The sequence below is a fragment of the Nothoprocta perdicaria genome, unplaced genomic scaffold (assembly GCF_003342845.1).
Source record: "Nothoprocta perdicaria isolate Ctin4 unplaced genomic scaffold, notPer1 scaffold_59, whole genome shotgun sequence".
Lineage (NCBI taxonomy): Eukaryota > Metazoa > Chordata > Aves > Tinamiformes > Tinamidae > Nothoprocta > Nothoprocta perdicaria.
The window spans coordinates 1126799-1154580 of NW_020455854.1; the positions used below are offsets into that span (position 1 = coordinate 1126799).

At 41.5% G+C, this 27782-nt stretch overlaps 1 protein-coding gene across 1 annotated transcript in view; it reads left to right on the forward strand.

Moving 5' to 3' along the window:
* CUNH16orf71 (chromosome unknown C16orf71 homolog) overlaps positions 1–27782 on the forward strand; it is a 64359-nt gene that overhangs the window by 11830 nt on the left and 24747 nt on the right. The window contains exons 9-13 of the mRNA XM_026049096.1: positions 418–571; positions 15359–15550; positions 18073–18088; positions 18191–18222; positions 22601–22795. Coding sequence (XP_025904881.1) covers positions 418–571; positions 15359–15550; positions 18073–18088; positions 18191–18222; positions 22601–22795 — 589 coding nt within the window. The remainder of the gene's footprint in view (positions 1–417; positions 572–15358; positions 15551–18072; positions 18089–18190; positions 18223–22600; positions 22796–27782) is intronic.

The following is a 27782-nucleotide window of genomic DNA, read 5'->3' on the forward strand; positions in this document are numbered from 1 at the left end:
AACTTATTTTTTTTTGCCATGGAGATAGCAAATAAAATTTTACAGCAAACATCAAAATATACAAAGATGGAAAGTCTTGGTTCAGGGAAAGCTTGTCACTGTATTATAGCAAATGCAAAAGAGAGGAAGGGAGTTACAGATCCGCTGAGAATTTTGGTGTGGGAAAGCAGAGTGAAACATGGAATCAGCAGAGGTTTGTTTTTCACTGTCTTAATGRCATGTTCCAGTCCCCAGGCAAGTGGTTGTCACCACTTGTCAGAGATCTGAGTTTGCTCCTTTTCTTTGTTGTTTCACAGAGACATCACTTTGCCCAATTGCATAAGTCTTGGTGCCTCCAAGATTTAAATTTCTCAATCTATTTTAGCCTTTTTCTCCCAAGTAAAAATTAAAGCAAAGAAGAATCTGTATATTTTTCAGGAGAGAAGAAAGAGAGCTATCCCAAAAGGAAGTTCAGATGAAAGAGAAACACAGGAGAAAGAGCTTCCAAGAGCAACTGGAGAGATATCAGCCTCAGCTCTCAGTTACTGGAAAGCAGCCCATGGCAGAGAAAACACCCGTTTTGTTCCACATGGTTAGTAGTTCAGTGTAGGACTTGCCTTTCGAAATGGTCTCCTGGCCAAATGCAACTGTAATCCTTGAAGCCAAATGCATTTTCATTGCATTATTTTAAGTCTATGTTTGTTATGGAGTGGCAATACCCGGTTAGATGAGCAATCCTGACAGCTCTTCCTTCATGCTAATGATTCCTTAAGCTTCCATCTTTCTTAGATGGGGAATTCCCTCAAAACTGCCCCCTCTCCTTCCATGCTTGATGTGTGAAAGCATTGCAGAGGTCCTGGTTTGCTGAAATCAGTGGGCTCAGTGTTATTTACTTCACAGGAATCTGATTTTAATACATAATTTTCGTAACGTTTTTGAAAGGGATATTTTAACTGTCACACATTTAAAGCAAAGCCTGTGTTTTTGAGTCCCTAGCAGCTTTATAATTCCATGGCTTTTTTTTTGTTTATGTGTGAATAAGCGATTGATGAGGGTTGTGACTTTAGTAGTAGTTCCTGGGTTTGGCTGATGCTTTTATAAAGAGAGTGTGAAGCTGCTTTTTGAAAGCCCAGAACACATCTCAGAAGACCAGGCTGTTTCTCACTGCTRTAAGATTTATACATCTATTCCTGTTTCATTCTGGCACTGATTTCCTGGAACACAAGGCCAGCTAAGAAGGTAAGAGAAACTCCAAGATTTGCCACAAGTCCACTGTAATGATTGRTTTGGGTTAAGACCAGAAATAAATCTCTTTTATCACTGCAAAAGTTGAAAGATCTTACAGGCTTCTGACTGTAGGGACAAGTTTATTTGTTTTATAAACAGCTGCTGTCTTTCTGCACATTAAAAAGCTCATTGATCAGTGAACTAATCACTGATGTATAGGCCTAAAATTGCCAGCTCAAATTGTCTCTGCTGACTTGCTCTAGTAAGTACAATGCACTACACACAGCTGTGTCTCCTTAGCTGCTTTGATCCTTGTTCTGAAGGTTGTGAAGCCTATAAATACAGTAAGTGCTTGACTCAGCCTGCTGAAAGGGGCTACTGGCAATTCCAGTTAGCCCTTATTAAGATGCAGGTACTTGCTTGTTAGAAATGTGCTTGAGTCTTGTTGACCAATATTGACCCCCAGGAGTGCACATCTATCTACAGGCCTCCAACCAGGCTTTCTGCTGCTGATCCCAACCCTCTGAGCTCTACCTTTCAGCCACTTTTCAATACACCTCACTGTCCAGTCATCTAACACACTTTATCAGCTCCTCTGTGAAGATGTTATGAGAGACAGTGCCAAAAGTCTTCCTGAAATCAAGGTAGACTCGTGCACTGCTCTGCCCTTGTCTTTCCAGCCAGGCATCCCATTGTGGAAGGCTCTCARCATGCTGGTTAAGTGCAATTTCCACTTGGCAAATCCATATTGACTGCTCCTGATCACTTTCTTATCCTTCATGTGCTTGGAAAACATATTCAGGATTAGCTGCTCCAGCACTGAAGTTACTGAAAGATTGAAATCAATAAAATGAAGACAGATGTTTGGTAATGGGCTTTGGAGCATTGCTAGGAAAAGTATGGACTTTGGGATAAACTAACCATTCCAGGGTTTACTTGGCTTCTTATCCTCGTGATCGGCTACCTGGTGTGTCAGGTAAGTGATGGTCTGTTTGGGGAGGCAAAAAAAAGCCAAAATTAGCACAGCCTATAGTAAAAATACTCAGTGGGTAACATTGCTCTTAATTATTTTTCAGAAATATCCATCATTAAAACTAAGAGAATTTTAAAAAGCGTTATCAACCATCATCCATCAAGTGTAACAGTTGTTTATAAGATTATTTGAAATTCATCCAGACAGCAGCATTATTTGTCTTTGAATTAGAACATGTTTTTTTTTCCTTTGCTAAACATAGGGAAGAAAAAAAAGAACTTGAATGTTTTGACATTTAAAACTAAAAAAGCTGTAATTTGGCAGCTGTGTCTCTCAGTGGAAATATGTAATATCTATATATAAACATGTATATTCAAAGGACGAGCCAGAGCATATGAAAGAGTAGCATAGCTTCAAATTTGTTTTTGAAGTCCTTTGTTTTGGCAATGATAGATGTTCAGATCTGGAACATGTGTCATAGTTTCCAGAATTGCCCTGACCAGTTTTAATATGCATAAATAATTGAATAATAAAGAAAAAGTTTAGAAACTCTGCAATTAGGGTAGCTGAGATACTTGGAAAGGAATGTAAAATTTTAAAAAGCTGCATTATGATCACATTAGAGTTCTTGCTTTAACTTTGAAAACAGAGAAATTCAGATTTAATGTTGCTGTCTTTTTAGCTTAACCTAATTCAGTCAAACTCTGTGCTTGGTTTTACTGTCAGTGGGAAACACTAACATAAATGGGAATTAGGTTTGGGGAGAACACTTTCAAAAGCATGCAGGTAATTTAGAAGACCGAGAACTAATTTTCAGAGGTATTTAAGCATCTAAAGAAGGTGCTAATATCCAGTGGTATTTTCAAGATATACAAGCAGCAAATGGAAATCAGTGGGAATCAAGCACTTTATCATTAAGATGCAGACTGGCAGACAGAATTCATCTTTACTTGTGTAATCTTCCCCAGCTCATAGTTTCAAAGATGCATGGAAAAGCCTAAATCCTGCCCCAGCCTTCAGCTCTTGTGAAAGCAGCAGGCACCTTAACCCCATTTTGGCCTTTGGACTGAATTCAGAACTGAAGCCCARTTGAGTAGTGGTAAAATCCATATTGTAAGGTCAGGTTGTATTAATAGCCTAGATAAAATGCATAGGTTTGGTGTTTGGTGTCAGTTTTGGACAAGAATAAGTGTTATTGCCAAGGGAGATGGTGAAGGAATATTGTGCATCATGCTGAACTGAATGGAAGATGTGAGATGAAATGGAGTTGACYGATCACTCCATGGGAGTTATCACTCCATGCTCAATCCATGTGAGCAGCAAGGCAGGGCAAGGAGCAGAGTCACACAGGACCTGAACGAGAAGAGCAGAGCGGGTGCAATGAGGGCAGGAGGCTCTTGCAGCCTCCAGGGAAGTCCATAGTGATGAAGCAGGTCTGAGGTCAAGCTGGATACCCAAGTCAAGAGGGAGGCAAGGCTGGGACTGGGCCCAGGAAAAATAAGCAGGATCAGCCAATAGTCCAGTGACCACCCGGCGAGCCTGCAGTGATGAAGCAGGTCTGAGCTGAAGCCATGCAGTTAAATCAATGAATTGAGGACAGGGTCAAGACCAGTGAGCTACAGAGCTTGTCTGAAGCGTAGCTCGGTAACGAGCAGCTTAGCCTCACGTGCAGCTCCCAGGCCAAGAGGGACAGGCCCCTATGGAGGCTTCTTGCAGCTCTTTCTCCCACATCCCTCCTCGCAGCCGTCCAGTCTGAGGTTACAGAGCTGCCCTGTAGCAGAGCTGGCCTTGAGCTAACCCGCTGCATGGTGCTCGTGGCTCTCGTATTTTACATCCAGCAGTTGATTTGATTTAATTCAATAGGCAGCAAAAGGCAGAGTTAGCTTTTATTATCCAATTATTTTATTGTTGGGCCAAAACAGTGTTTTTCCAATGTGGCTTCAGCTTGATTCTCTGTTTATTGCTTTATCATGATATAGCAGAATAAGATCATGTAATTTGAAAGCCACCTCATTACCAGTACCTTGTAAACACTGTTTTATCTACCTTACATAGTCAAAAACTATTAGGAAATGAATGTGTTGACTCATTTACTGTAGCATCTAATTCTTGGCTACACAACCGCACTGGTTAACTTTGTATTAGTGCTTACATTGCCATGATCATCATGTTATTACAGCTTAGCTTTACAGCTAGCCTACTGAACAAAAACATTTTAGCAKGCAACCCAATCATTCTAGCTTAACAAATATATCATGCTGATGTTTTCTTTTCCAGCTTGCAAGCATAATCACTATAACCCTTCTGGCAAAATCAGTAGTTTTCCTATATTAGTATGCCCTTGATTTGCTCACTGATGTCAGGTGAAGTTCTCAGACCAAAGGATTTTCTGCTTGGGTTCCTGCAAAGTTAAATTTAAAAACATACTAGGGTCAAAACTTTCCTTGCCCCTTTACTGCTTTAATCTTGATCTGATAACACTTTCATGAGAGATCATAGGAAAATTCTTGACAAAATTCTCAGGTCTTGTCTAACACCAAGAATAGTGCTAAAGCATTCAGCATCCAGTTACTGTGACAGTTAGCCCCAGCTTGCACAGTAAGATTGTAAGTAGAAATTGGTTTTCAAAACATGTAGAAATATTTTTAGTTCCTCCTAGTGCCATATGACCTTATATATGGTAAATGCCTTGAGATCTGCACAGTTTTTTGTGATATGTCTTGGATTATTTACCTGTCTTACTGGTGTAAGTATCTGGGATTTCTGTTATTGCAACCTGARTGTCTTGTGGCTTTGTTTTTTGTTTTATTTTTGGTACAAGATTGCTTGCAAAATCTTTGGAAATTGCCTTTGTAATACATTTTACTTGAGCACACAGAGGGCTGCTTAAGGTCCCAAGGTCCCAGCCTAACAGTTTATGAGACAGGCCATACTACTGTGATCATCTCAGCAACTCGACTGTAGAGTTGCTAGTTTTAATTTAATTAAGTGAGCTTCTAAGCAATATTTAAAACAAAAATCTTATTCTTTCCTGCATGGGAGACCTTGAGAGGTTGTAAGATTTCAGCAGGTGTTTTACCTGAATGAATGAAGCTTCTTATGTTTATATATTTGATTCAGAGCAGTACAAAGCCTGTACACTGTACAAAGCCTAACCCACCAGTTACGAGAGGAATRGATTTTTTACTAGTTGTGCACAGAAAGCTGAATTTTTCTCCAACAAAGGGCTTGCTATGTATTTCTTAGGAAGAGGGAAACAGTTATTTGCCTGTTTCGCTTGTGATTTCCTATTTCAGATCTTGTGACAAAAGTAGCTGAAAAAAATATATATCTATTGCTCCAAAGCTGATTTTGTAAGTTTATATCATTGTGTGGCCAAGTGGTGTTTTCATTTACACCTGACAGAAGTAACTGCTGCATTGGCACCKGAGTGAATGGAATTGAACCCAGCATTTAGCCCTTGCTACTATTTTACTATAGATTGAAAAAATATTAATTATAAAGCTTGCAAAAATGTGTTTTCTAGGCTAAATCTATTTCTGGCATCAGAGCTGAGTTTGGCTTGTGCTTTCTGYAAGTCCTCGGCACTTTCCTCGCTCTGACTCTGGGGTTGTGGCCAGCAGTGATGTGCCAAACTGCCAGCAGATGGCCCCTGAATTCTTCCCTTTGCACAAATGGGTTTCTGAAACAAGATTAAAATCTCTTCCACTTAATGAACCTGCTGCCCCAACTCAAGAAAGGATTAAAAATAAACCAAGGCAATTAGAGATGGTGCAGTTAAATTTAGTGTGCAAAAGCAGAAGGCCAAGATTCCTGTGTGTGCCACCAGTCCAGCACCCGGAATCCAGAGCAGCATAGAAGCTCCCAAGAAAATGTTTTCCTAGCACAGAGGGCTGTTAACTGGCACAGAGCCAGTATTTCTGGCCTCGCATCATCTTCCCACTTGATACTAACATAGGAAGCAGGAGGGTTTTGTTGGCACAGTATTTTAGGCTTCAGTTGAGCTGAGCTGGTGCATGGTCTTCTCCTTGGCTGCAGGCAGCAAGGCGGAGGAGCGAAAGCTGCTGCAGCCTCTGCCATGGCCCAGGATAGCACAGATCCAGCCTAGAGATTTGTCCATAGCAGGAAAGTAGAGAATCCAGGCCTAAAAAGTGATCTATATAAATAACTTGCTTTACATAGGCAACTTGCCTGCTTGCTTGTTCTAGGAGTGATGGGGGTTCTGGAGGTGTTCATTTTAGATGCTCTTGAGGCACAGATTAAAGCAAGCAGGAACTTTACATTTGGGTGACTTCTCAATAATTCTGCCCACACCACCGGAATACTTGGTTAGAAAGTGATTTATAGTAATTCTGCYTTAATATAGCTCTTCAACAGGTTCCTTACACACATTGCTGTATATATGCTTACCTCATTCACCTGAACGGTGGGAAGAGCCAGAGCATCACTTATGTGAAATCAGTGACAGTATCAGATATCATATTATGGCAACCTCTAGGACCCCTATTAAGGACTGAGGTCGGTTGTGCTAAGGCTTTTACAAACACAGAAGTAAAGAAAAACTCAGCCCCAGAAAATTTGCATTCTGTACTAAACACAATGACACTATCAATCGCCATGGAAAACCTTCCGTTTAAACCTTCCATTTAAACTTTCTTTTTTCCTATTGTCCCTGTGGTTACTAAAACGTGACCCTGCCATTATGGATTTACAGTAGGAAAAAATAAATCGAAAGAGAATTAAATCCCAGAAAGACCAAGAACTTTCCCAAGGTTGTGAAATGTTTGCAGAAGTGAAAGTCAAACCCAGGACTCTGCTCATGGTTGTGCAGATGCTCCCACCTTTGTCYGCTGCACTTTCCAGCTGCAGGATGAATTGAACACAGTCAGGTCTTGCAGARGAGTGACTGTTTTCAGTCTTACTTCACCCATTCGAATTGAAATGGCCCTGGGAGAATGTGAAGTATTTAATCCTTTATATTCCTTGGCACATCTCCAAGGTGATTAAAATGAATTTAGGCCTATCATTGAATATATTTATGCCTGATCTTGACAGATGGGAACATTCGTTGCTGTTGTATAAGGGAAAGGTTAATATAAGTGAAATGAATATAGTTTCCGGAATTATGTGCATGAACTTGCTGCCAGTAGAGGTCCTAAATACTCCTGCATTTACAGTACCAGAATAGTTCAGATGAGCTTGAAGTAAGACAATAAAATAAAATGTCCTTTGGCTAAAACTCTACTTTTCATTTTGAAGGGGTCTGGAGAGAAAGCCATTTCTGTACCCTGTGCCTCTAGAAGTAGTTGTCCTTTGACAAGCCCTATGTTTGCTAACAGAAGTAATAGCTGCTGTAAGTTTGCCATACCTACGAATGAATGTCAGGCACGTTTACTGACACTGTGAAATCCTTTCTGCCATACATCTCTTCTTTAGGASCAGAGTAGAATTCACAGCTCCCGGCCTTATCTCAGCTGTGATCAGGGATGCTTTTTGTAAGTGAAAGGAGGCAGATTTTGACCCTCTGTTTGGCCTCTGACGTGTCTTGCACAGCTACAGCACTGCTGTTAAAGTGGTCAGATAGTCTAAGCTGTAGTCCTGTTTCTCTCTYATGCCTTCTTGTTTAGTATTATGACTTAATGTTGGATTACAGTTCCACATAAATCTTAGCGCTTTGGGGATGGGCTGTCTCAACTGGCAAACACGTTACCCAAATAATAATTATGGAAATGTTATTGTTACTGGCAGGACTATTGAGTGGAAATCAAGGCTTTATTGAAGTTCACAAAGTAGAGGACTCCTGCAGTTATTTTTATTTTGAAAGTGTAAAGCACCATCCGGCTGCACGCCAAGCACCTGGAGTCCCTGTAAGCAAGAGATTGTAAGTACCCACTGTCCTCAGACTCCAAGATGAGCCTTTTTTCCTGCCCTGGAGAATTCCTGGGTGTCAGAATTTCCCTGCACAGTGTGTTGCAGCTGGATACCACACTGCAGAGCCCATGCTCTAACCTGCTGGACTGAATCCATCTCTAACCTGGAAGCTGATGGGCTGCACATCAGGCCTCTTGAGCTATGGCAAAACTTCATATAAAGTGGCCAAGCTGCTTTCACCATCCAGGCTGATCCAGCCCTTAGGGTGCTGCACTTTTGCTTGCAAATGCTCCAGACTGGACCCTGTTACCACACTCAGTAAGGGGTGGTTGAACTCGCGGAGTTTGGGTGTGATACAGCCTCTGTGTGTGTGTGTTTATTTGGGGAATGGAGATTGCCAGAAGCGGGCGCTGGACCCCTGGAAGTGGCCACAGCGAGGTACACACTGCAGCATTGGTAAGTGCTGTGTAAGGACTTGAAAAGAGAGCATAGTTGGTCRCTCCTTGTCCCACCTCCTCCTTTTTTTTTTTTTCCCTTTTGGATTTCCATAGAGCATCCAGGGAAAAGACATTTGAAGATAAATAGATTTTAAACTAGAAAAAAATAAGACTTTACCCAAGTTACTGAGGTGGTGAATCTCTGGGAGTATCCAACTAGAACCACTTGAGGAATAAAGGCAGCAAAGACCAGGTGTCACACAGGATATGGTGCTGCCATGACTCAGGACCCATTCCTTGCTCTGTCACAGCACTTTGGAGTGGTCACGTACAATTTCTTTCCCTGCTTGGGCTYGGAAGCTGGGGTAGAGCTTTTATTTATGATATAATTTGAAACTGGTTGAAGAACTCTGCTATGCAAGATACAGTTATAGCTATTATGGAAGATCCTGCTACTCTTTGCATTATAGAGGACAAGATGTTTCAGGAATGTGAAGAAAGGGAACAAGATAAATTTTGAAAGTTTTTTGATAACCTCTTCAGAGTGTTTTACAGGCTTTTGATAATTAATTCAGTTAGACAGAGGCTCAGATAAGGAAGTATTATCCTCACATTACAGCTTCAGGGAGATTGAGAGAGAAAATAATCCATTTCAGAGCCAGGACTACGACTCAAGTTCCTGATTCCCAGTCCTGTGCTCACATGGAACGTGCAAGTAATTTCATGCCTTTCACTGCTACTTCAGCTGCTTCTCATTACCCAGGAATATAAGCTCATTAGAGCAGGAACTTTGTGTTTCATAAGCTCGAAACACCAACACAATGAGGTTCTAAACTGCTCTAAGCCTCTCCAAGTGTTACTGTAGTGTAAACACCAATCATGAAAAAGGCACTTCTCATTTTTAATGATTATGTCTCAGAAAGCAAACAAAATTAAATAGGATTTAGTGTCACTTTGATTTAAATTTTGGTGCGATTTTCAGAGCACTTCTTCATTTACCTGAGAAGTGGAGCGTTTTTCAAAAAATGTGCCACCCCACAAATAAAAAAATTGTATGTAAAACATCCATTTGTTATAATTATTTGCAGCAGTTACTTGAAGATTTGTCAGCTGCACTCAGACTTGGTGCCAAAAGGCCTCAACTAAGACAGTTTTTCTTGTCAGAATTTTGGTGGATATACCATTTTCATACATTTTGGGTCAGTTAAAATGCATTACAACCGTGCATCTTATTTTTTAATGTTCCAAAGAAGTAATTCAAAGCAATCCCGGCAAGGAAGTCACCATAGCTTTAACTGTGCTTACTCATCACTGCTTCCTGATTGATAGGTTTGTTCCTTCCATAGTGCTCTGGTCTAGTGATTTCACACACTGCCTAGAAATATATTGTCTGAAAAAGGACATTAGCTCGTTGTGTAAGACTGTCTAATAGCGATAATGTTTCTAGACCCAGGATAGGGCAGGAGATCAGAGTGAGACACATTTATATACATATAAAGCATATACAGGAGAGGGAGTGTGGCAAGGGCAGTCCTGTGTAATGACATGAGCAGAATCATCAAGAAAATCCATCAACACAGATGGAGTTTAGGACCAGAAGCATGACCTGAGATACACAAGATTCCTACAATTTAGGAAAAAAATGGTTGATGCTTTTGAATTGTCTTGTTCTCTGCAGACAGCAGAATAAATGCATCTTGAATTTTGGGCTGAAATACCTTTTTTCCTACAACTGGTGACAGTCTCTCTCCCCTAGCATATGCTTTAGGACAGGCTGCAGACTCCTATGCCAGAGGGGTTGAACATTTCTTTCATAGCACATACATTAACTGTAGTGAATTATTGGAGAATTCCTTTAATGTAGGCTCGTCCAGAAGTGCCACAGAACCAGTGTAAATCACTTAACATCCCATACTGATGTTGCCTTCATTTGTGTGAAGGGTTATGGATTGAACTGCCTGAAAATGGCCCTTTGTATAATCCCCACATTCCCTGAGATGGAAATTTATCTGGTCCTGGCTATCATTTACTGTCTGCAAGTGCYGGAGAAGCAATAAAACTTATTTAAATTGTACCTGAGGTTGCCCATGTTCAGCTGGCAGCAACATAAAAAGGGTCCTGCAGTGATTTTTGCTCTGTTTGGACCTTGTGCCAGGCAGAGCTTGGTTCCTTTCCATGTGTCACTTCTGACCTGTGCTCTCATACTCAGTCATTTCTGGCCATGAGCTGACACTTCTCTTCTACACTTGCCTTCTTTATGCTCCAGCACCTTCACGCTGACAGGAATGGGAAAGTATTTCCTTCTGAATTAGCAGAGGTTATATATATCATGCTCAAGACTAAGCCTAAGTGTCCAGAACAGATAATACTTTCAGCAAAGACATTTCCTTATTTTTTATTATTTTTTACATAACTTCACCTGGTGCATAATACTCTAACTATGAACTGCAGAGATCATAACAAATAGCACTTTCATTATGCAGCTCTGTGAGTTTCTGCAATCTTATGTTGGCAGTGTTTAAAATGATCTGTTTTGGAGGATCAGATCTCCTTCATTTCAGCAATCTGGAGCTCAGTTCAGGTCAGAAAATTTCAATACAATCCTACTACTGTCATATTTTTMAGCTCAGTAACTTCAGCATGTTTGATACTCAGAAAAAAACACTTGTGCTACAGAGGCTATAGAGAACAAATCTAGTACAAAAATAAATTAACAGAAAGACCATTCAGACCATTAACATAAGTCATACTCTCCTTTTTGTTATTAAAGGTTGCCTTCCTAATTACAGTGYGTTTTGCAAGTTGCATGCCGGAAATGGAGCTACTTTCTTCATTCTTCTCCATTGCTCCCACTTTACAATGAAAAAGCAGTTCTTTGAATGGTTTCAGGGTTGATTCCACAATTTAATGTGGAATTCAAATTGTCTAACAGATGGTATTGTCATCATTTTTCCTTCCCTAAAGAATGAAGAAGAACAAATGCTTGACATTTCCAATACATCTTTCATCTAATGCAAGAATTTTTAGAAGCCATAAACCAGCATTATCTATTTTGCATCAGAGAACTGGGCAGAACTATTAAACGTGCCCTAACTCCTCCCTGTCCTACACRAGCAATGTTTTATCTGCATTTAAAACAGCTGCACGACCACAGCTTCAACATGGTTGCATTTGCTTTTTCTGCCCTGAGCCCTGCCTGCAGTAAAGCATGAGCATGCAATGCTAGAGCTATCTCAGCATGAGGAGCATAGAATTTCACTAGAGGAATTAGCTGGAGCTGCTAAAGTACCTAGAAATCAGTGCACATTTATAAATGTACAACAGATGCATCATTTGGCAGAAGATTTCTGCAGTCAGTAATTTGCCATTCATCAGGGATTGCCTCTTAAATCTGCGTGAGCCAAGCTAGGGGGCAGCTGACATAGAAGAATAAATTTAGACATGGCTGAAAACAATTATTTTGATTAATCCTCCAGCCAATGACAGTAAGAATCCTCCTCTCCCACCCCTTCTCCCTCTCACCATAAAGAAGGGAATGTGGTGGCAGCTTCAATAGCTTCTCCTCATTTTAAAGGTAGTGTATGTGTTTGTTTAGCTCTCTTTGCTGGGGAGTCTGCTCAGCAGAGGTTCTCTTTTAATTGGCAGTGATAACTTGCTTTGGCTTTAGCATCAGTGCCTTGTTGGAGAAGGAGCTATATGTAAAATACTGAAGCTTTGTTTAGCTGTGAAGGAGAAATGTTTTCTGAAGAAGGTGGCTTCTTCCTGGCCCCCAGGAGACCCTCTCAGAGTGAGCTYCTTCTGCTGAGAAATACTAACTGCCTTATGTCTTTGTGGAGGAGTGAGCTTAGGAGTGAGCTCCTAAGCACGCAGCAAGGTGTGTTTTCCAAAGAGCACTTCAAACGGCAGCTACTTGCATTGCTGTGGGCCTTGTACCTAGGTGGTAACCAGCAGCAATGTTCCCAGCTTGTCCTCTTGGCCTCCTGTCCTGTCCTGCTGCTCTGTCCTTGCAGCCTGGTGGGGTGAYGGAGCTGTTGGGCTACGTAGGCTGCTGCAGGAGGATCCCGGCCAGGCTTTCCCAAAGCATAGCTTAACCAATTAGCCCCATTTTATTAGAAACAAAATAATGTTTGTCTTGGCTGACAAATTTATATCCTCTCAGCTTGCTGGGATTATAAACAGCTCTTTTAAAAGTGTAATGAGATAAAATAACTTTTTTTTTTTTAGTGTCCACCTTATGTATCCCTCCTAATTGCAAGTTATTTGTGCATAGCTCTTTCAGGATTGTGCCACCGTGTATCCTTAAGTTTTGCAGTTGCTTTTTGCCCATTTCTTTTTGGTGTGGATTTGGGGTGGGAAGGTTGTTTAATTATTGCTTTAACCAGAGAGGCCTGTTCTCCCTTGGCTGCCCTGTGTGACTAGTGCTTCTACCTGCAGTGTGATTGTGCTAAGGTGGTCATGGGTGAGAGCAAAGGCGGTAAAATCATTTTAAGATCTAATTACAAAATAAAATAGCAAGCACTTTTGAAAATAGGAAATGTTGTCTTATTTTGGTGTATTCTTGGTATATTATTTCTAGTATCTGCTAGCACTTGACTGTCRTCAACTGCAAGCCTATTTGTGATTGACAACACAATTCTAGCCAAAGTAACCAAAAATAACAGAGGTTTTAAGTCCTTTTTCTTTTTCATAATTTTAAATTGTCCCAAATAAGAACTAGTATAAAATGTAGGCAAATTGGACCATAGATGGTCTAGGATAAATTGGACAAATCTGGGTGAAGGTATCTTAAAAACACACTGAGTGTGGTTGATTTCAGGTATTCTTACTTAGAATTAAGTAGGATTAGTTCTTTGTTGTTGTTGTTCAACTGGCTGGCTGTAATACTTCTACAGCTAGTTAAGTTTTTATACTCCTAGATCCTTGTTTTAGAGAACAGTCTTGCAGAGGGAGGAAAATCAYTGTTCAAAATCTCATTTCTTTCTCAGAGAACCTTAATTTATTAAGAGACAAAATTGCTATCTGGTCTTGCACAGAAAATGTTTTGAACCTTCCTCTGCTGCTGTAACCAAGCAGATTTGGAGCAGCTGGATTTTTTCCTGCTTAAGCAGCAATAGATACTGGTTTCATCTTTTGCTTGTGAGTTATCACCAGTCATGATCTCACTCACATCCTCTTGGTGCGAGAGGAAGGAGGTGAGGTTTGGGCAATGTAGRATGTAGAAACAGGCCATCATCTCCCAAGTTTCTTCTGAGGCCTCTTCCTTGGAATTACAGAAGGAGCATCAAAGCCCTGATCAGTCCTGTTGGCTCCCCAGGACTACAGGGTTGYTAGCTGTGTGRATCTGCAGCAGCAGATACTTTGGTRTGAATATTTTTCCTTTATTACTGATTGCAATTTTTATTTTGTGCTGGTTGGCACTGCTGATGTCTATGGCAGATGTCTCAGTATCAAAACACTGTGCAGCACAGTGTATCTGCCCATGGCTTTTTTTATTAATGCCTTTTTTGAAAACATAAACTTGAGTGTTTTCAGGACAGGCAGGGAAGTCAGCCTCCATTAGCTTGTAGAGTGGATTAGTCATTAAACACCTTTGTGGACATTTTAATTCAGAATTAAAGTGGCTTTAATTGGATTTGGCTTACTTGGCTTCCAAAGCAAATTCAGGTAAATCAAATTAAGGTTAATTCAGTGTAAGGGCAAGGGCAGACATCCTCATTAACGGCTACCAGGAGCAGCTGAGGAGGTAACTGYCCAGCTGCTCCTCGACACCCTCCTGCTCCCACTGTGTTCCTGCTGGGTTCGCATGGCTCCCCTCAAGGAAAGGGCTGCTCTCCAACCTCCTACAAGGAGAGGTCACTTCAGGTGAATCCTGCTCCTCCTAACTTGCGGTTTGTGTGTTGGCACGTGCGGGGCAGGCAGTCACGTTCTGCCCTGGATCTGCAGTGGGGAACCTTCTCTTCAGCAGCTATAATAGGTAGCWGGGAAACCGTGACACCATAAGCAGTTCTGGCTGTTTGCAAAATGAATGCATGTCTAGGTCAGTGGGATATATGCAGTCAAGATGCCTCAGGGTCCTTATTGCAGAGTCATGGCTGATAAAATGCAGTATTGCCTTTTGGATGGAAAATGCTGGAAAAACTATGTAACTGTGTGACTTCGTGGACTGTGTTTCTTCCTGCTTTACAAAGGTAATATCAGGGCAGCAGGCTGAATGGAGAAACAGCAAAGCAGCTACTAATTACAGCTGCAGCTCTCACATCTTTGGAGGAAAAAAAGACATTCTGTGAACTGTAATTCCACAACCTAAGCTTGCCTGTGTGGGTTTTTTTCTTAAAGAAAAGGTCTTTTAAGGGAGAGGACTTTCTACCTTAATGGACCAACATGAATTCTAAAGTGAAGAAAAAGGAAATGAGTTCACTTAAGTGTACTATTTAAAAATGAGATATGTTAGACTAACCAGAAAATAATCAAGTTAACATTTTGGTTGGGTTTGTTTCAAAGGCATTTTGCTGAATAAGAAGTTAATGTTAAAGCTCAATGCAGAATACAGAAGGAATTTGATCAAACATTTTTTTCCAGCTGTGACTGTGTAACCTTCTGTTTGCCAAACAGAATCAGACTGTTTGGTAGATACAGATCATAAGAAAAGACGCAGGCTGTGGCTGTCCAAGAAAAGCTGAAGTGCTCCGAAAGGTCTTAGTGAAATAGTGACCTAACTTTTATGGCACAGACAATGCACAGGCTCATGATCGTTTGATAAATGTTTGCTAGATAACATTTCTGCAACTATAGYGGCAATGAATGCAGTTCACTCATGCTACTGAACAGTTCAAGGTATCCAAATGACTTTAATTTTCCTCTTTTTTGACAGGAAACCTCCTATTTGCCAGATATTGATACCTTGCCTAGCCCAGGCGCTGTGAGGAAGGAGATGCTGCTAATGACAATTTGGCTGTCGAGTTGTGGCCAGGTAGYTGCACCTGAGCACAGTGAGCAGGTGCCTAACGCGGCGCTGACAGCGGCCAACATGTTCCAGGCCCTTGTGGCATGGCTGCTTTCTCTGGTGAGTAAATGCAGTGACAGTGTGCAAGAGGTGGTGCCTTAGGAAAGGTGTATTGTGCCCTTCAGTGAGTGTATCCTCGCTCTAGAAGTCTCCTTCTAACAGATACAAAAAGTGGGCTAAACAAAAGAGAAATTGTCTCCCAACTTGCCTTGAAATCAGTAAGTGACTGTCATACTGGTTTCAGTGGATGCTGGAACATGTGTAGTTCATGAAGAATGACACCCAAAATAGAAATGGGAGAGACAGATCTGAAATACTCAGCCCTCTATTTTTCAGAGAATTCTGATTATAATACTTCTGCAAGAGAAGTGACAGGTGTCAATTTTTTTAACAGTGGTCTGATTAAAAGTGGATCCTTTCCAATGGTCRAAAGAGGGGTATAAAGATGTGGTGTTCTGTTTAATCTTGGTTGTCCTTTACATCACATCTTTCTCCACTAAAGAAGTTTTTCTCTTACATTCCCATCCTATGTTAGTCTCCTCCCTGAGGGCAAGCAGGCAATGAACTTTTCATTTTTTCCACTCACATGTTAGTGTTCTTTTTTGCCTGCTGTAAACATGGGTGTATCAATCTGCCCACTTGAGAAAAATGTCATCCCTTGCATGCAGCCTGCACAAGGCTTTTAAATCACTTTAACAGTGTTCATTATTAATGATGTTCACACTTCCATTAAAATATTGCCAACATTCCTTAGTGTTAGTTCAATGCTAGTGGAAGTTGTCGCTTGCACAGCCTTGGAGCGTGAATCTTCCATTTGGAAAGTAGCTCGTAGGCAATTGCTGTGTGAGCTTATTTCTTTTGAGCTGTTCCTGTTATCAAGCCTGGAGGAGCTTTCTCCAAGGCTGAAGGGACTTCTCAGCTTCCAGGGCTGTGTCACTCTACTAGGCTGCAGGGCCAAATGTCATTATGGACTTTGTGCCTGATAGAAACACGGATGAAATAAAAATAATTCACTTCAAGCAGGTTCCTGTGCAGCTGTTGGACAGCAATGACAAATAAAAGGCCTACATTTCTCCTTAAAAACAAATATAAACAGTTGAAAAGTTGAGCCATGTCAGACCAAATTCTTATCCAGTTCCAACCTGGGTAACTCCCCAATTCGCTGTTTTTTAGCTTGTGTCAATCAACATGATTTTGTGGTCAGTGGAGATGCACTGAACTTTACCAGCTAAGAATATGGTCCTCCAAATGTGAGTGTTCCTGTGGCAGAGCTGCTGCAGAAATTCCCTTGTGAARGTAGTGATCAGAGCAGTCAAGGGCTTCGTAGTGCTACTTTGAATGATGCATCTGACCTATAAAAGCAATTTGAAAATGCATACAAGGCTTCTATTGGGATCATACTTTTAAAGGCATTTGTTTCACTGTAAATAGGTTTATTTTTATATATGCAATAAATAGCAAGGCTGTAAATATCTTTAGAGATCACCCAGAGAACAAAGCCTAAGTGGTTTGTGTGTTCCCTAGAACCTGGAAAGGAATCATAATCCTGTAATTCAAATTTGTCTCTTTTCATATTATATGTGATCTGATTTGGGGATTTGCACCTCATTTGCCTGTTGTTCCTTTCTCATAGCTTCACTAGTTCACTATCTTTATTTTCTCATAGCCCTCTCCCCTCTTTCACTTGCTTTCTAAGTCTCAGACTGTTTTTGAGCACTACAGTGTCTTCCCATTCTGATTCAGGTGTCTTTCCTTTAACTTTTCTATGCAATAATGGGGTTTCTCATGTATTCTGTATACTAAAATGCATCAYGTTTCAGCCTGACTTTGAGCCTTGAGTCAGAGTGATCCATATGTCTGGAACTCTATCTCTGGAGCTAAACTGATGTTCCTGATGAACAATAGCTGGTGTTTGTCTTGAGCATGGCAGAAGTCACTTTTTACCCTTCTTATTTGGGGCCAAATCTGTATGTTGGAAAACAGAATGCTTGCCTCCCACTCACAAACAAAAAATAAGATCTGTCCAAAGGACAATACCTCACTATAAACTAAAAGATGGAATCATTGGATAGGAATTGATAATGTTTTGGCCAATAGTCATCAGTAATGGGGAGGATGAAGGCTATTAAAGAAACCTGTCTTAGTTCCTTAGCATAATGTAATTGCATGGCCTTGATTTTTGGACTGAATTGCATTGGTCTCATTATCATTAATAAAGGCAGCACACAGTACTACTGTGGTAAGCACATGCAGTGCGGTGGTGACAGGGACTTTGTTCTCATTTCTTGCTACACTAGGGAACTAATATGACCTCTTGCTTTCACATAGCTGGTTAAATTCAGAGCTTACAGGTTATTAGAGTCCTCACTGRGAATATAAATCCTATGACTTACCCAAACCTACATGTTATTCCCATTTAATTTGTTTTTTATTGAGTTTTTATTAGYTGAACCATAGCTAATCAAGCTAGGRTACTCCCTGAGTTATTGAATGCTCAAAAGCAACAAAATGAGATGAAAGATTATTTTTAGTCTGTAAATATAACTGTCTTAAAATGAAATAATGTTCAAATGGATTYACAGGTGCCTCCTGTGCAAGGTGAGACCGAAGCTCCATTTCGGGTGGTAGGACTGCAACAGGCCTGGCAAGAGGATGGCTTGGCCCTCTATGCTTGCCTAAYGTCACCAGATGAATCTCCAGCCCAAAGCAGCACCAAGGTCTGGAAGAATGAAGTGAGTAGCAGCACTGACTGGCTAGTCACGTGGAAATTGGACTGGAATCGTATCTTTTACATGAGTTATTTTACATTAATTTTTGCTTTTATATTTTAACCATGTGAAGTGTATGGCCTAGGAGAGGAAATAATGTCTTGCTAGTCAGTTCCCAAAAGACAAGACCTGCAGATGGGACCTGAAGCTTCATTCCCTTAGAGGTGGTAGACTGGTGAGTTTGTGCTGTGCAGCAGAGTACCAAGCTGAGAGATCCTCATCTAGCACATGCAGGTAGCACCCTGAGATGTAGGGAGTGATTCTAGCCTGTGTCCTCTGAATGGCAGAGCTACCAAGTAGCAGCTCTGGGCCCTTGTTTCTTAGTTTTGTCTTTCAGCAGACCTAATTTGGTTATACATCTGGATGCATCTRTTCTTTGTCTCTTTGGAGACAGCTTGTTAGATATTACTCTGAGACCTAATCTGGCCTTGCTATCCTTGCTTGCTAAATCTATAGAAACAAACATGTGATATGGAACATTGTGCTGGAACATGCACCCAGGTGTATTTGAGGAACARTGATCCTTCTGTGCCTGCCATCTCTGGATCGCTTGCTTGAATAATCATCCTGTTTTTAAACGACCTTTGAGGCACCGTGGCCCTGTGCTGTAAGGGCTGGTGAGTTTGCCCTCAGGTAGTTCAAAGTGGGCTTGTGGCTTTGAGCTTCCAGTGGATTTTCCACACCTGGAGCTCTTTGACTCACATGGACAACTGTGCTGTCTGCATCCTTATTTATTGCCTGACAATACAAACAGGAGTGTGATGTGATAGATGTGATAACTCTTGTCACTTCCTCTATGCCAAAAAGACCCCAGTGGATGCGGTAGCAGGTGGTGTTAGGGTGGTCCCCAGGTATCCTAAGTCACACCTGCTAGATGCATCATCGTGTGAGGTTTAAATGGAAGAGGAAGTGTAAACATGGTTTAAAAACACACTTAGGCTTCCCTTGTTAACTGCAGCAAGCATTCTTCATCTGCAGCTGCCTGTCTTTGAGCAGTAAAGATTCAATTTCCCATGATGTGTCATAAAGCCTAAAATGTGACAGCTGTGACTCCAGTGCTCCTGCAAGTAAATGATTGATGCTAGCAACAAATGTAATGATTAAAACACTTGGGGGGGAGAAACAACACAAGTGATGTTCCTGGCAGTGTCTAAGCACCTGTGAACAGAAGCAGCAGGGTTAATGAGACYCAGCAGCCTCTTGGGCTGGCCAAGGGCTTAGTGGTGATTTCTCTCTCAGGCACCTGGATTCAAGATATTAAAGTGGGCACAAGTCAGAGGTCAGCCTCTGTGCCTGTGTTCTCACAAAGGAGGAGGAGGAACAGGGGCTGACCTCTGACTTGTGCCCGTTTCCTTGTTGCTTGCTGCTGATTTCAGCTGAGCAGCTGGGCAAAGCATCCAAATTACTGAGTGTTGAATATGCTTAAAATAGGTATCTGGTGTCACATAATTGAATGAACTTTTCAAGCTACAAGCTCAGGCTTCTCAAACACTTTGTTGGAGCTGGATAGATTGGCAGAACATGCCTTAGAGCTTCCARGCTGCGTGTAAGTGGGGACGCTGATCTCCTGATCCACTTAGACACTGACATTGCTGTCGGGTTCAGCTAATGTGCACCGCAGCGAGCGTGCAGAGCATTTGGCCAGTGTTCTGCACAGCAAGACTATGTACTGCTGAGGCCTCCTCATTAGTGTCTCTATCATATGTCTCTGCAACAACATCAACTTTTCTCATTTTTCCTTTCTGGTGATATTTGTAAAGGTGCTGCGCTCTCCTTGCAGATCTGAGTCCTTCAGAAATGTCAGTGACAGCAGGGCCAGGAAAAACAGCACCTAGTCCTGGCTGCCTGTTCTTCCCTTTGAGCAGCTTGTTGTAGGGAAATTGGGTACATTTTACTATTCAGTCTGAAGTCTCTTGGCATAGTGTTAATGTACAATATTTAATCATTGAATCAATTAACAATATTCTGCTGTTGTGACATTTAACAGTTTTTGCTCTGGTTGTTTCCTCTTGGTGTAATGAGAATCAGTTACCAGGAGTTAGCTCTTAAAATATGAATATCAGGAAAAATGCATGAGGTCCAGGGAGGAGTTCCTACAGCTATTGGCTGAAATGATGTAGGAAAATTTTAATTCTGCTTTTTAGATTGTGTATAAAAAGGCATACTAAGTAGTGTAAATATTAACCAGTAGCATAGTAAAATAAAAATGCTGTTTTAACGATCTTAATGGGAGGAGTCCAGAGTTTGTTTTTGGATTTGAATACATATTGACTGTGCAGCATTAGGTACAGGTTAGTGCCTGTTTTATATCAGGAGAGAAATTCCCATTTTTTATATGTATCTGTACTTGTATCTCATGAGAGAAGCAAAAATAGCAGTTGTCCGTGGACCCCGTGATGATTTGGTGGGATTAATAATATGAGTATAATTTTTACACTGTGTTGCTAGTCTAAGGACACATCTGTATCAATGGGGTGAGTTTGTCCCACTGACATTTCCCAACCCTTGTGTGTTGGACCATTCTGAGTGCATTTATCAGCATTATTTGTTTTTCTATAAATAYAGTAATGGTTTCTCAAGGAAAGAGCTCTTGTCCTCAAGCGACTTGAGTTTTGGCTCATTCAACCATGATAACATCAATTCACATAAATCAAGCTGCTCCACAACGTTTTCTCCCATTAATGTCGATTTGGGGGGTTTTTGTTTGAGCTTCTTATTTCTGTCCTCCCTCCAGACAACTGATTGAAATGATACAAATTTACATGCCTATGTGGCTTTGCTTTCTTCACTTGTCAGAACAAATGCCCGTACACACGTACACCCCGCTTGTCATTTTTACATGCTGATAAACAAGCTTCGTTTACAGGCATATCTGCTGGGAATTATCTTTGTATGGAGAGTGCTTTCCAAGAAGCTGCTCAGCATTCCCAATTAGGCAGACAGGCCCTGAACAGGGCAGCGTGGCTCTTCTGTGCCCTTTGGTCACTAGCAGTTCGGTAGTGGTTCAAAACAGCTTGATCTGTGTCATAGGATTTGGGGGCTGTTTGGTGACTTCTACTCGTCGAATTTCCAGGAGCCATAAAACATATTTTAGAGAAAATGTTTGTATAATTGTTCACTTGATTAATTTCTAATTAGATTTCATAAAAATCAACAGTTTTGTAATCTGAAAATTCGAGTCCTACTGGTATGGAAGAACAGGGAGCTTAGAGGGAGGCTAGGGAATGGAGAGCTACATTTTAATATCATCCTGCAGTGTTCAATAAAAACGTTAAAAACTGAGATTGATAAAGCTATTCAATTATGTAAAATATCCCTGTGAAACCTTTAGCAAATTGATGTTATATTGTATTAGGCTGATTTATGGTCCTGTTTATGGCATTTTTTCCTTCTGCTCAGTTTATGAGAAGTTAGGTCTGGTTTTAATTACAGGGACTGCACTTTCATGAAAGATTTATTCAGGAGACACATTCCATAGGGCTGCAGGCCAAATGGGATAGCCTTTGACCCCCCCCCCCCAAATTACCTTTGGTAGAAGAATGCCTGGAGATTAAAGTTACTGGCTCAACCCACCTGTTAGGTGGGAATTTTTAACCTTTTGGGCATCCTGATGACCTCTGCAGCACACACATGGCTGGACAGGCTGCACTCATCCATCCCAACTGCCCTTTAACACTGACCCCTTCCTTCCTTTAATGTATAGGCCATGGAAGGTATGCAGACCAGAGTAATTCATGTGGGCTGATGGATATCACAAGCTAGTTAATTTCTATGAGCATTTTGTAACCAAATAAACGTTACTATTAACTCTAACCATCTTCTGTGATGAAGGTCTTAGCAGCCTGAATGTTTCAAGCACCTTGATGAAAGGGCAATGTGCCTAATACCTCCCCAGAAGTCTTTACCAAGGGAGATTTTCTCTGGGTGAGGTCCATGTGGAGGCAGTCATGGCATGAGCACTTCCACACTCAGCTCATGAGCTCCTGGTGCAGACAGTGTCTGCTCTGGAGGAGCCCAGTCAAGATAGGGGCTGAGTTTGGATGTGAGGCAGGAAGCTTGGCAGGGTGATGGTAGGATCACACAACACATGTGCATTCTGTGGGCAAGAGGACTGTGTTAGAGTCCTGGYTGTAGGGATGTAGCATTTCATGGTTTGGGAGGCTGAAGGAATTATTAATTTTAGCTTGGAGAATTTGAAGTGCACCTGCATGGRAGATGAAGAGGTTGTGAGGTTGGGATTGCTTTTGTAAGACAGAAGGAGTGAGAAAAGCTGCTGCAGGTACATGGCACAGAACAAGCTACTGAGGCCATCAGTAACATGTTTTAACCATTGACTTTACAGACYAAGGAAGATTTACTGGAAACATCCACTCTTTACCAGAAGATCTCTGCATTTCTGTCCCATACGTGGCTTCCAGATGTTATCTGGTGGAGTGCAGAGCTGGCCCATCGCTTCCAAGACCAGCCATGCCTACTTTCTCCTGAAATTCCCTCTGTCTTGCTYAGTGACATCACTGCTGTTAATCCTGATCCTCAGGTACTGTACACAAATGCTTGAACTTCTGGTATGTTTTTTTCTTACTAGATTCATTGAGAGTTGTTCCTGTTTTATACAAATTTTCACTTGGTTTATTAAAGGACTTAAGCTTGAAATAAATGGTTCTAAGCAGTGTARCTTTCCTCTGAAGAATGCGAGATTACAAGTGCATAATGTCTCTTAAAATCAAGTGCTTAAAATCATTTGCCTAGCAAAGTCTAGAACATTTACCTCTTGCTGTCTATAAGTGGAATGATAATGAACTTTTTCATTTCTTTTGGGATAGCAAGTGCTCCATAAATATTTAAGTGAATGAAATGTTACAAAAATTCATATACCACTGGCTTAATGTGGGAGTTTATTCCARGATATTCCTTTTCCCATAATATTACTTCTAGGCTTCTAAGTACTGAACAGTCAGTTCTACCTTAATGTAAATCATATTTTTTTTCAAAGAAGCCCCAAGTGCTTTTGAGAGAATGTTCCACTTATTCCTCTTCCATAATATCACCAGTCTTTAGTCAATTGTGGTCCTTTCCAAAATTCTTAAGTCAACAAAAACCTTGACACAATTCCAGGGAGTGGTGAACGCTGCAACTCAAGTTCATGTCTAAGTCCAGTTCTGAAAATAATGTTGCGTGCGAACTTCTGCAGTTTCAACCAGATTTGGGGATTAATCTTACTCTGAGAATCAATATCCTGAAATCTTAGRGGCTTAGCAGTGCCCTGAGCAATTTGCCTGAAGTTTTATCCCACTTCCATGAAGGAAGGAGGAGTCTTCAATTTGATTTGCAGACACTGTAGCTTTTAAATACAGACAAGTGCTTTAAAGCAGTCTGACATACTTGGGAAGGATAAATTTGCTGAGCATTTGTAAGGTATAAARTACAGCCTCTTTTAAGAGTCAGGGCCTTTATGCATATCCCTCATTATGGGAGTTATAAGTCTGTAGAAACTGAACAGCAAAATAGCAGATACTTTGAGAGAATCTTTGCCTCAGTGGCAAAGAAAAACTGAAATCAATTTAAGATTGTGTTCTCATGTTCAGAATTACGGTGCCACTCAAGTTCACGGCCTCAATTGCACTGAGACCACTAGGTATAATAGCTTTTTGACATATGTATCTTGCAGTTAAATGAGGGCTGGCTTCTCCAAGCAAGGTGCAATGATCCAGGCTCTCAGGGATAGCAGCTAACCCTGTTACCTGCCCTGGGGCTTTACCAATTGGTACTAACTGAAAATGTGCTCAAGCATCATTAAGAAAACAACCGTGGAAGTGGTGCAGCATTGTTTTCAGTCACCTTTATCAGATTGGAAGCTTTGTAGAAGGCCCCTGATGCCTATATGCTACATATATTGTAGCCATGTACACAAGCCTAAGTAGACCAATGTATCCTGCTATTCTGTGTTAGAAAAGCAGGCAGGGAGCACCCCTTCTTGCTCCAAACAGTTTGTTGTCCTTACAGGTGGATGTAATGAATAGSCAAGAATGAAGGAAGGGTGAACATGAGGTAATAAAACTGCAGCTTRCTTCTGTACTGATAAGCTCTGTGTGGTTTATAAGCATTTAGTGGCAGAAAAGGTAGTAACCTTTAAGCACATTGCTYGCTAGAGTGAGCAAACATTTTCTCTCAATTGGTGTGGTGGTTTCTCAGTCTGTCCTGAACCCCAGATAGGCTGCTTTTCTCTTGCTTTGAGACTCTGTTGTCAGTGTTACATGTACAGCCTATTAACCTGCAGTATTTCACCTTGGAAATGAAAAGTAAATTCTCAACCCTGTCATTAAAATTCCAGGTTAGGTGTGGAGTAATGTAATCTTCACAGAGGTTATTAGTTACAATGTTCCTTGTCAGCCAAAAGGATTGCTTCATTTTTAGCATAAAGTAAATGTAAGGGCCTTCTCCTGTTAAGCCTTAGSATGTAGGCATGAACCTCAGGGACAYGGGCAACATATGTAGCCACCACTGAGGCTCTCTGCCTCCAGCCGTTCCTCCCAATAAAGCAGGCAGGATTTCYCTTGCTCTCCAGAACACTGGGACCCTTCTTGCTACTCACTTCTTGCCACCTTTCTGGTCACCTTCCAGACTGTGTTGCTGAACTCCCAACCCACACAGGTACCTGCATTAGAAGAGGCTGCTTTCCCAGCATAGGCTTGACAAGAAAACCCAGAGCTTTAGTATTTGAATGAATTTGTCTCATGGTTTCACCACGACCATCATAACTTTACCCTTGCTGAATGGCTTTGGTACCTTCCACTATCATTTACTGTGACTTCTTCTAACACTGCTGCTGAGAGGCTTGTTCATAGAACTGCTACTCGCCACAACAGCATCTTGTCTCCACCTGACTCTGGCTTTGAGGTCGCTGCCTGTCACATGCAAATACAGCTGCAATAACTAATGCCGTGCTCTGGTTCAGTGCCTCACAGATGGTGGTAGTTATGTTATTCTTTTTGTTTTATTACTCCAAGTGTTCTCTTTTTCTCCCTTTCGTCCTGTCTGAGAAGCAAGCCTGCAAACCCAYGTGAGGCCATTGAATGTTTAATGGCCAGAACAGCCGGAGCTACCTGCAGTGCGGTGTAGTTTGCCCGGCTCTCAGACCTGATCCACGTGTTGCTATAAGCTGTCACACTTAGTATATGGCTCAGGGCTATGTTTTCTTCCCCTGAAGCCTCTGCTGAGCCTGATGCTAAAACTTGAAGGATATGATTGCTGAGCTGCTGAACTGGGCAGTGCTGATGAAATGCCGAAAATGGCATCTCAGCTTGTTTGTCTCTCCAAACCAGAGCCAGGAGGTGGTTGGAGTTTGCAGCATGGTTGATGTTGACCCTTAAAACACCTGGACTGTTTGGGGTTTAGGCTGAAGCTGGTGGACAGGAGGTGTGCTCATTCACAGCACAACATTTGAATGAGTCCATATGGAGGTGACTCACCTGTGGGTGAGACATTTGTCCTGGGGCCTCATCTATATGAATTTACAGGAATATATCATTGGATGGAGACTAGCTTTGTGGCTGGATCTTAAGGATGTGGATGTGCCTCTTCTGCATGAGGATGGAAGGGAGAAAGTGACCTCCTGGCCCCAGCTGAGTCCTTTGGAGTTCACCATAGATTTTTAGTGGGGCCAGGATTTCATTATGTTTTTGGCATTTGTAATTTAAAAAAAACCCTAAACTTTAAAATGGAAAAGCTCTACAGTGATGTTTCTCTAAGTGCATAGAGATGAAGAAATAGCTTGGGGAGGAATGAACTTTTATATTTGTTTACTCTTGCTAAAATTTGATAGCTTGCATTTAAATTGTGACCATCACTAATTGTTTCAGAAGAGCAGTTTAAAAGAACTATCAAGCTAATGGGCTTAGCTGTTTGTACTGTGCATGATAGTAGATAATGGGCAGAAAGACTGGAAGTTAGTCTTGTCCTTTCTTTCGTGTTTTTAAGAAACCTCTTTCCCTGTCTGAAATGCAGGCAGAGAGACATGAGCAGCAACTTCAAACTGCCTGAAAGAGTCACCAAAACTGCCTGTCTTCGGTGACAAAGCCTTTAAATATCCCACCTCTGTCCCCAGCCCTTCTGCTGTGTGAGTCTGGGTKCTGCAAGGACTTCTGCACTAGCACAGTGGAATTTGACAGAGAGAAGAGAGAGTTCAAGTACAATGCAGCTTAATTCAGKGGCAGGGTTTAGTGTATCATGCAAGACGTGAGCCTTGCTAGTATGTTAGCACTGGGCCAGAGACCAGTTCTGCTATCGCTGCTGTGTTCAGTGGAGGGAAGGGACATAGGTACAGAATTCATTGCCTGGCTTTGGGGGTAATGGAGCCTTTTCTCAAAGGGGTTTGGGTGCTGTCCCATAGCAATAATGGCTAATTTTTGCATCAGATACTCCCTTGAGTGCAAGAGGATAAGACTTGGGAGTATGTAAAGATTCCTCTTCAGTTTCTTCTTTCCTGCTGTGGYGGGGAAACATTCCTCAGCCTACAAGAGTCTTGTTGTGACTTAAAAGACTCTTTAGGTCACTTAATAGCAGAAACCATTTCTTTGTTGTTGTAAATGAGAACAGAATATACTGTAAGCAAGAAGAGAGATTAGATTTGGGCATATTTCTGTGTGATGATTAAATATTCATGTTTTTGCTGTACACAGCTCCACTGAAATGCAAGTTCCAGCCTCCTTTAAAATGTTCTTATTCTCGCCTCTGCTCAATATTTTACAAGATGTTTTTGTTCTGAATTTCCTTCCTGTAAACGCAGTGTTGCATTTCAGTATATTGTCTGAAACGGAATCTGGTTTTTAACACTTTTTGAAAAATATATGCATTCAATCCTAGCTGTGGCACTAATCAGTCTTTTCCAGTGTCTTAAGGTAGCAGAAATCAGGATTTGTCTGCCAAAGAACAAGAAAGAAAAAGGATAATAGTTGAGAAAGGCACAAAAATCCTTCAAATGCAGAATTATAGACATGCCCTTCCCTCCTTTCTGATAGTATTGATAGGGATGAAGAGGATTTCAGTGCTGGAAGAAATCTTCCTCCCTTAAAGTGGGTCAGGGAGACCCAGTCATTGCGATGGTTGTGGTGAAATGATCTCTGGCTTCAAAGCCTGTCACGGCATAAGCCAAAATATCCCCAGGGCTACTGCATCCCCTCTGGCTGGCTGTAGGGTACATTTTTCTGCAGGCCTAATGTCTGGGCTGTGAGACAGCAGATTTTCAGTGCTCTTTACAGAACCGTAGGGTTTCAGCCAGGTATGAAGGGCTGGACTCGCTCTGCTCTGAGTGGTGCATGGGGAAGGGATCCCTTCTTGTGCCTGCCAGGGTGCAGGTGGGCACTAATTGYTGAGCTTTCTCCTTTGCTCGGTTTGCACAGGAGCTTTACAACTGCTATAGTGTGGCTGGTGTAATTAAGAGAAGCAGCAGCCCCCAGGTGAAATYAATCCTCATGCCTTCTCTGTGTCTGTGTGGAACACTGCACGACAGCATTGATGCAGCATGT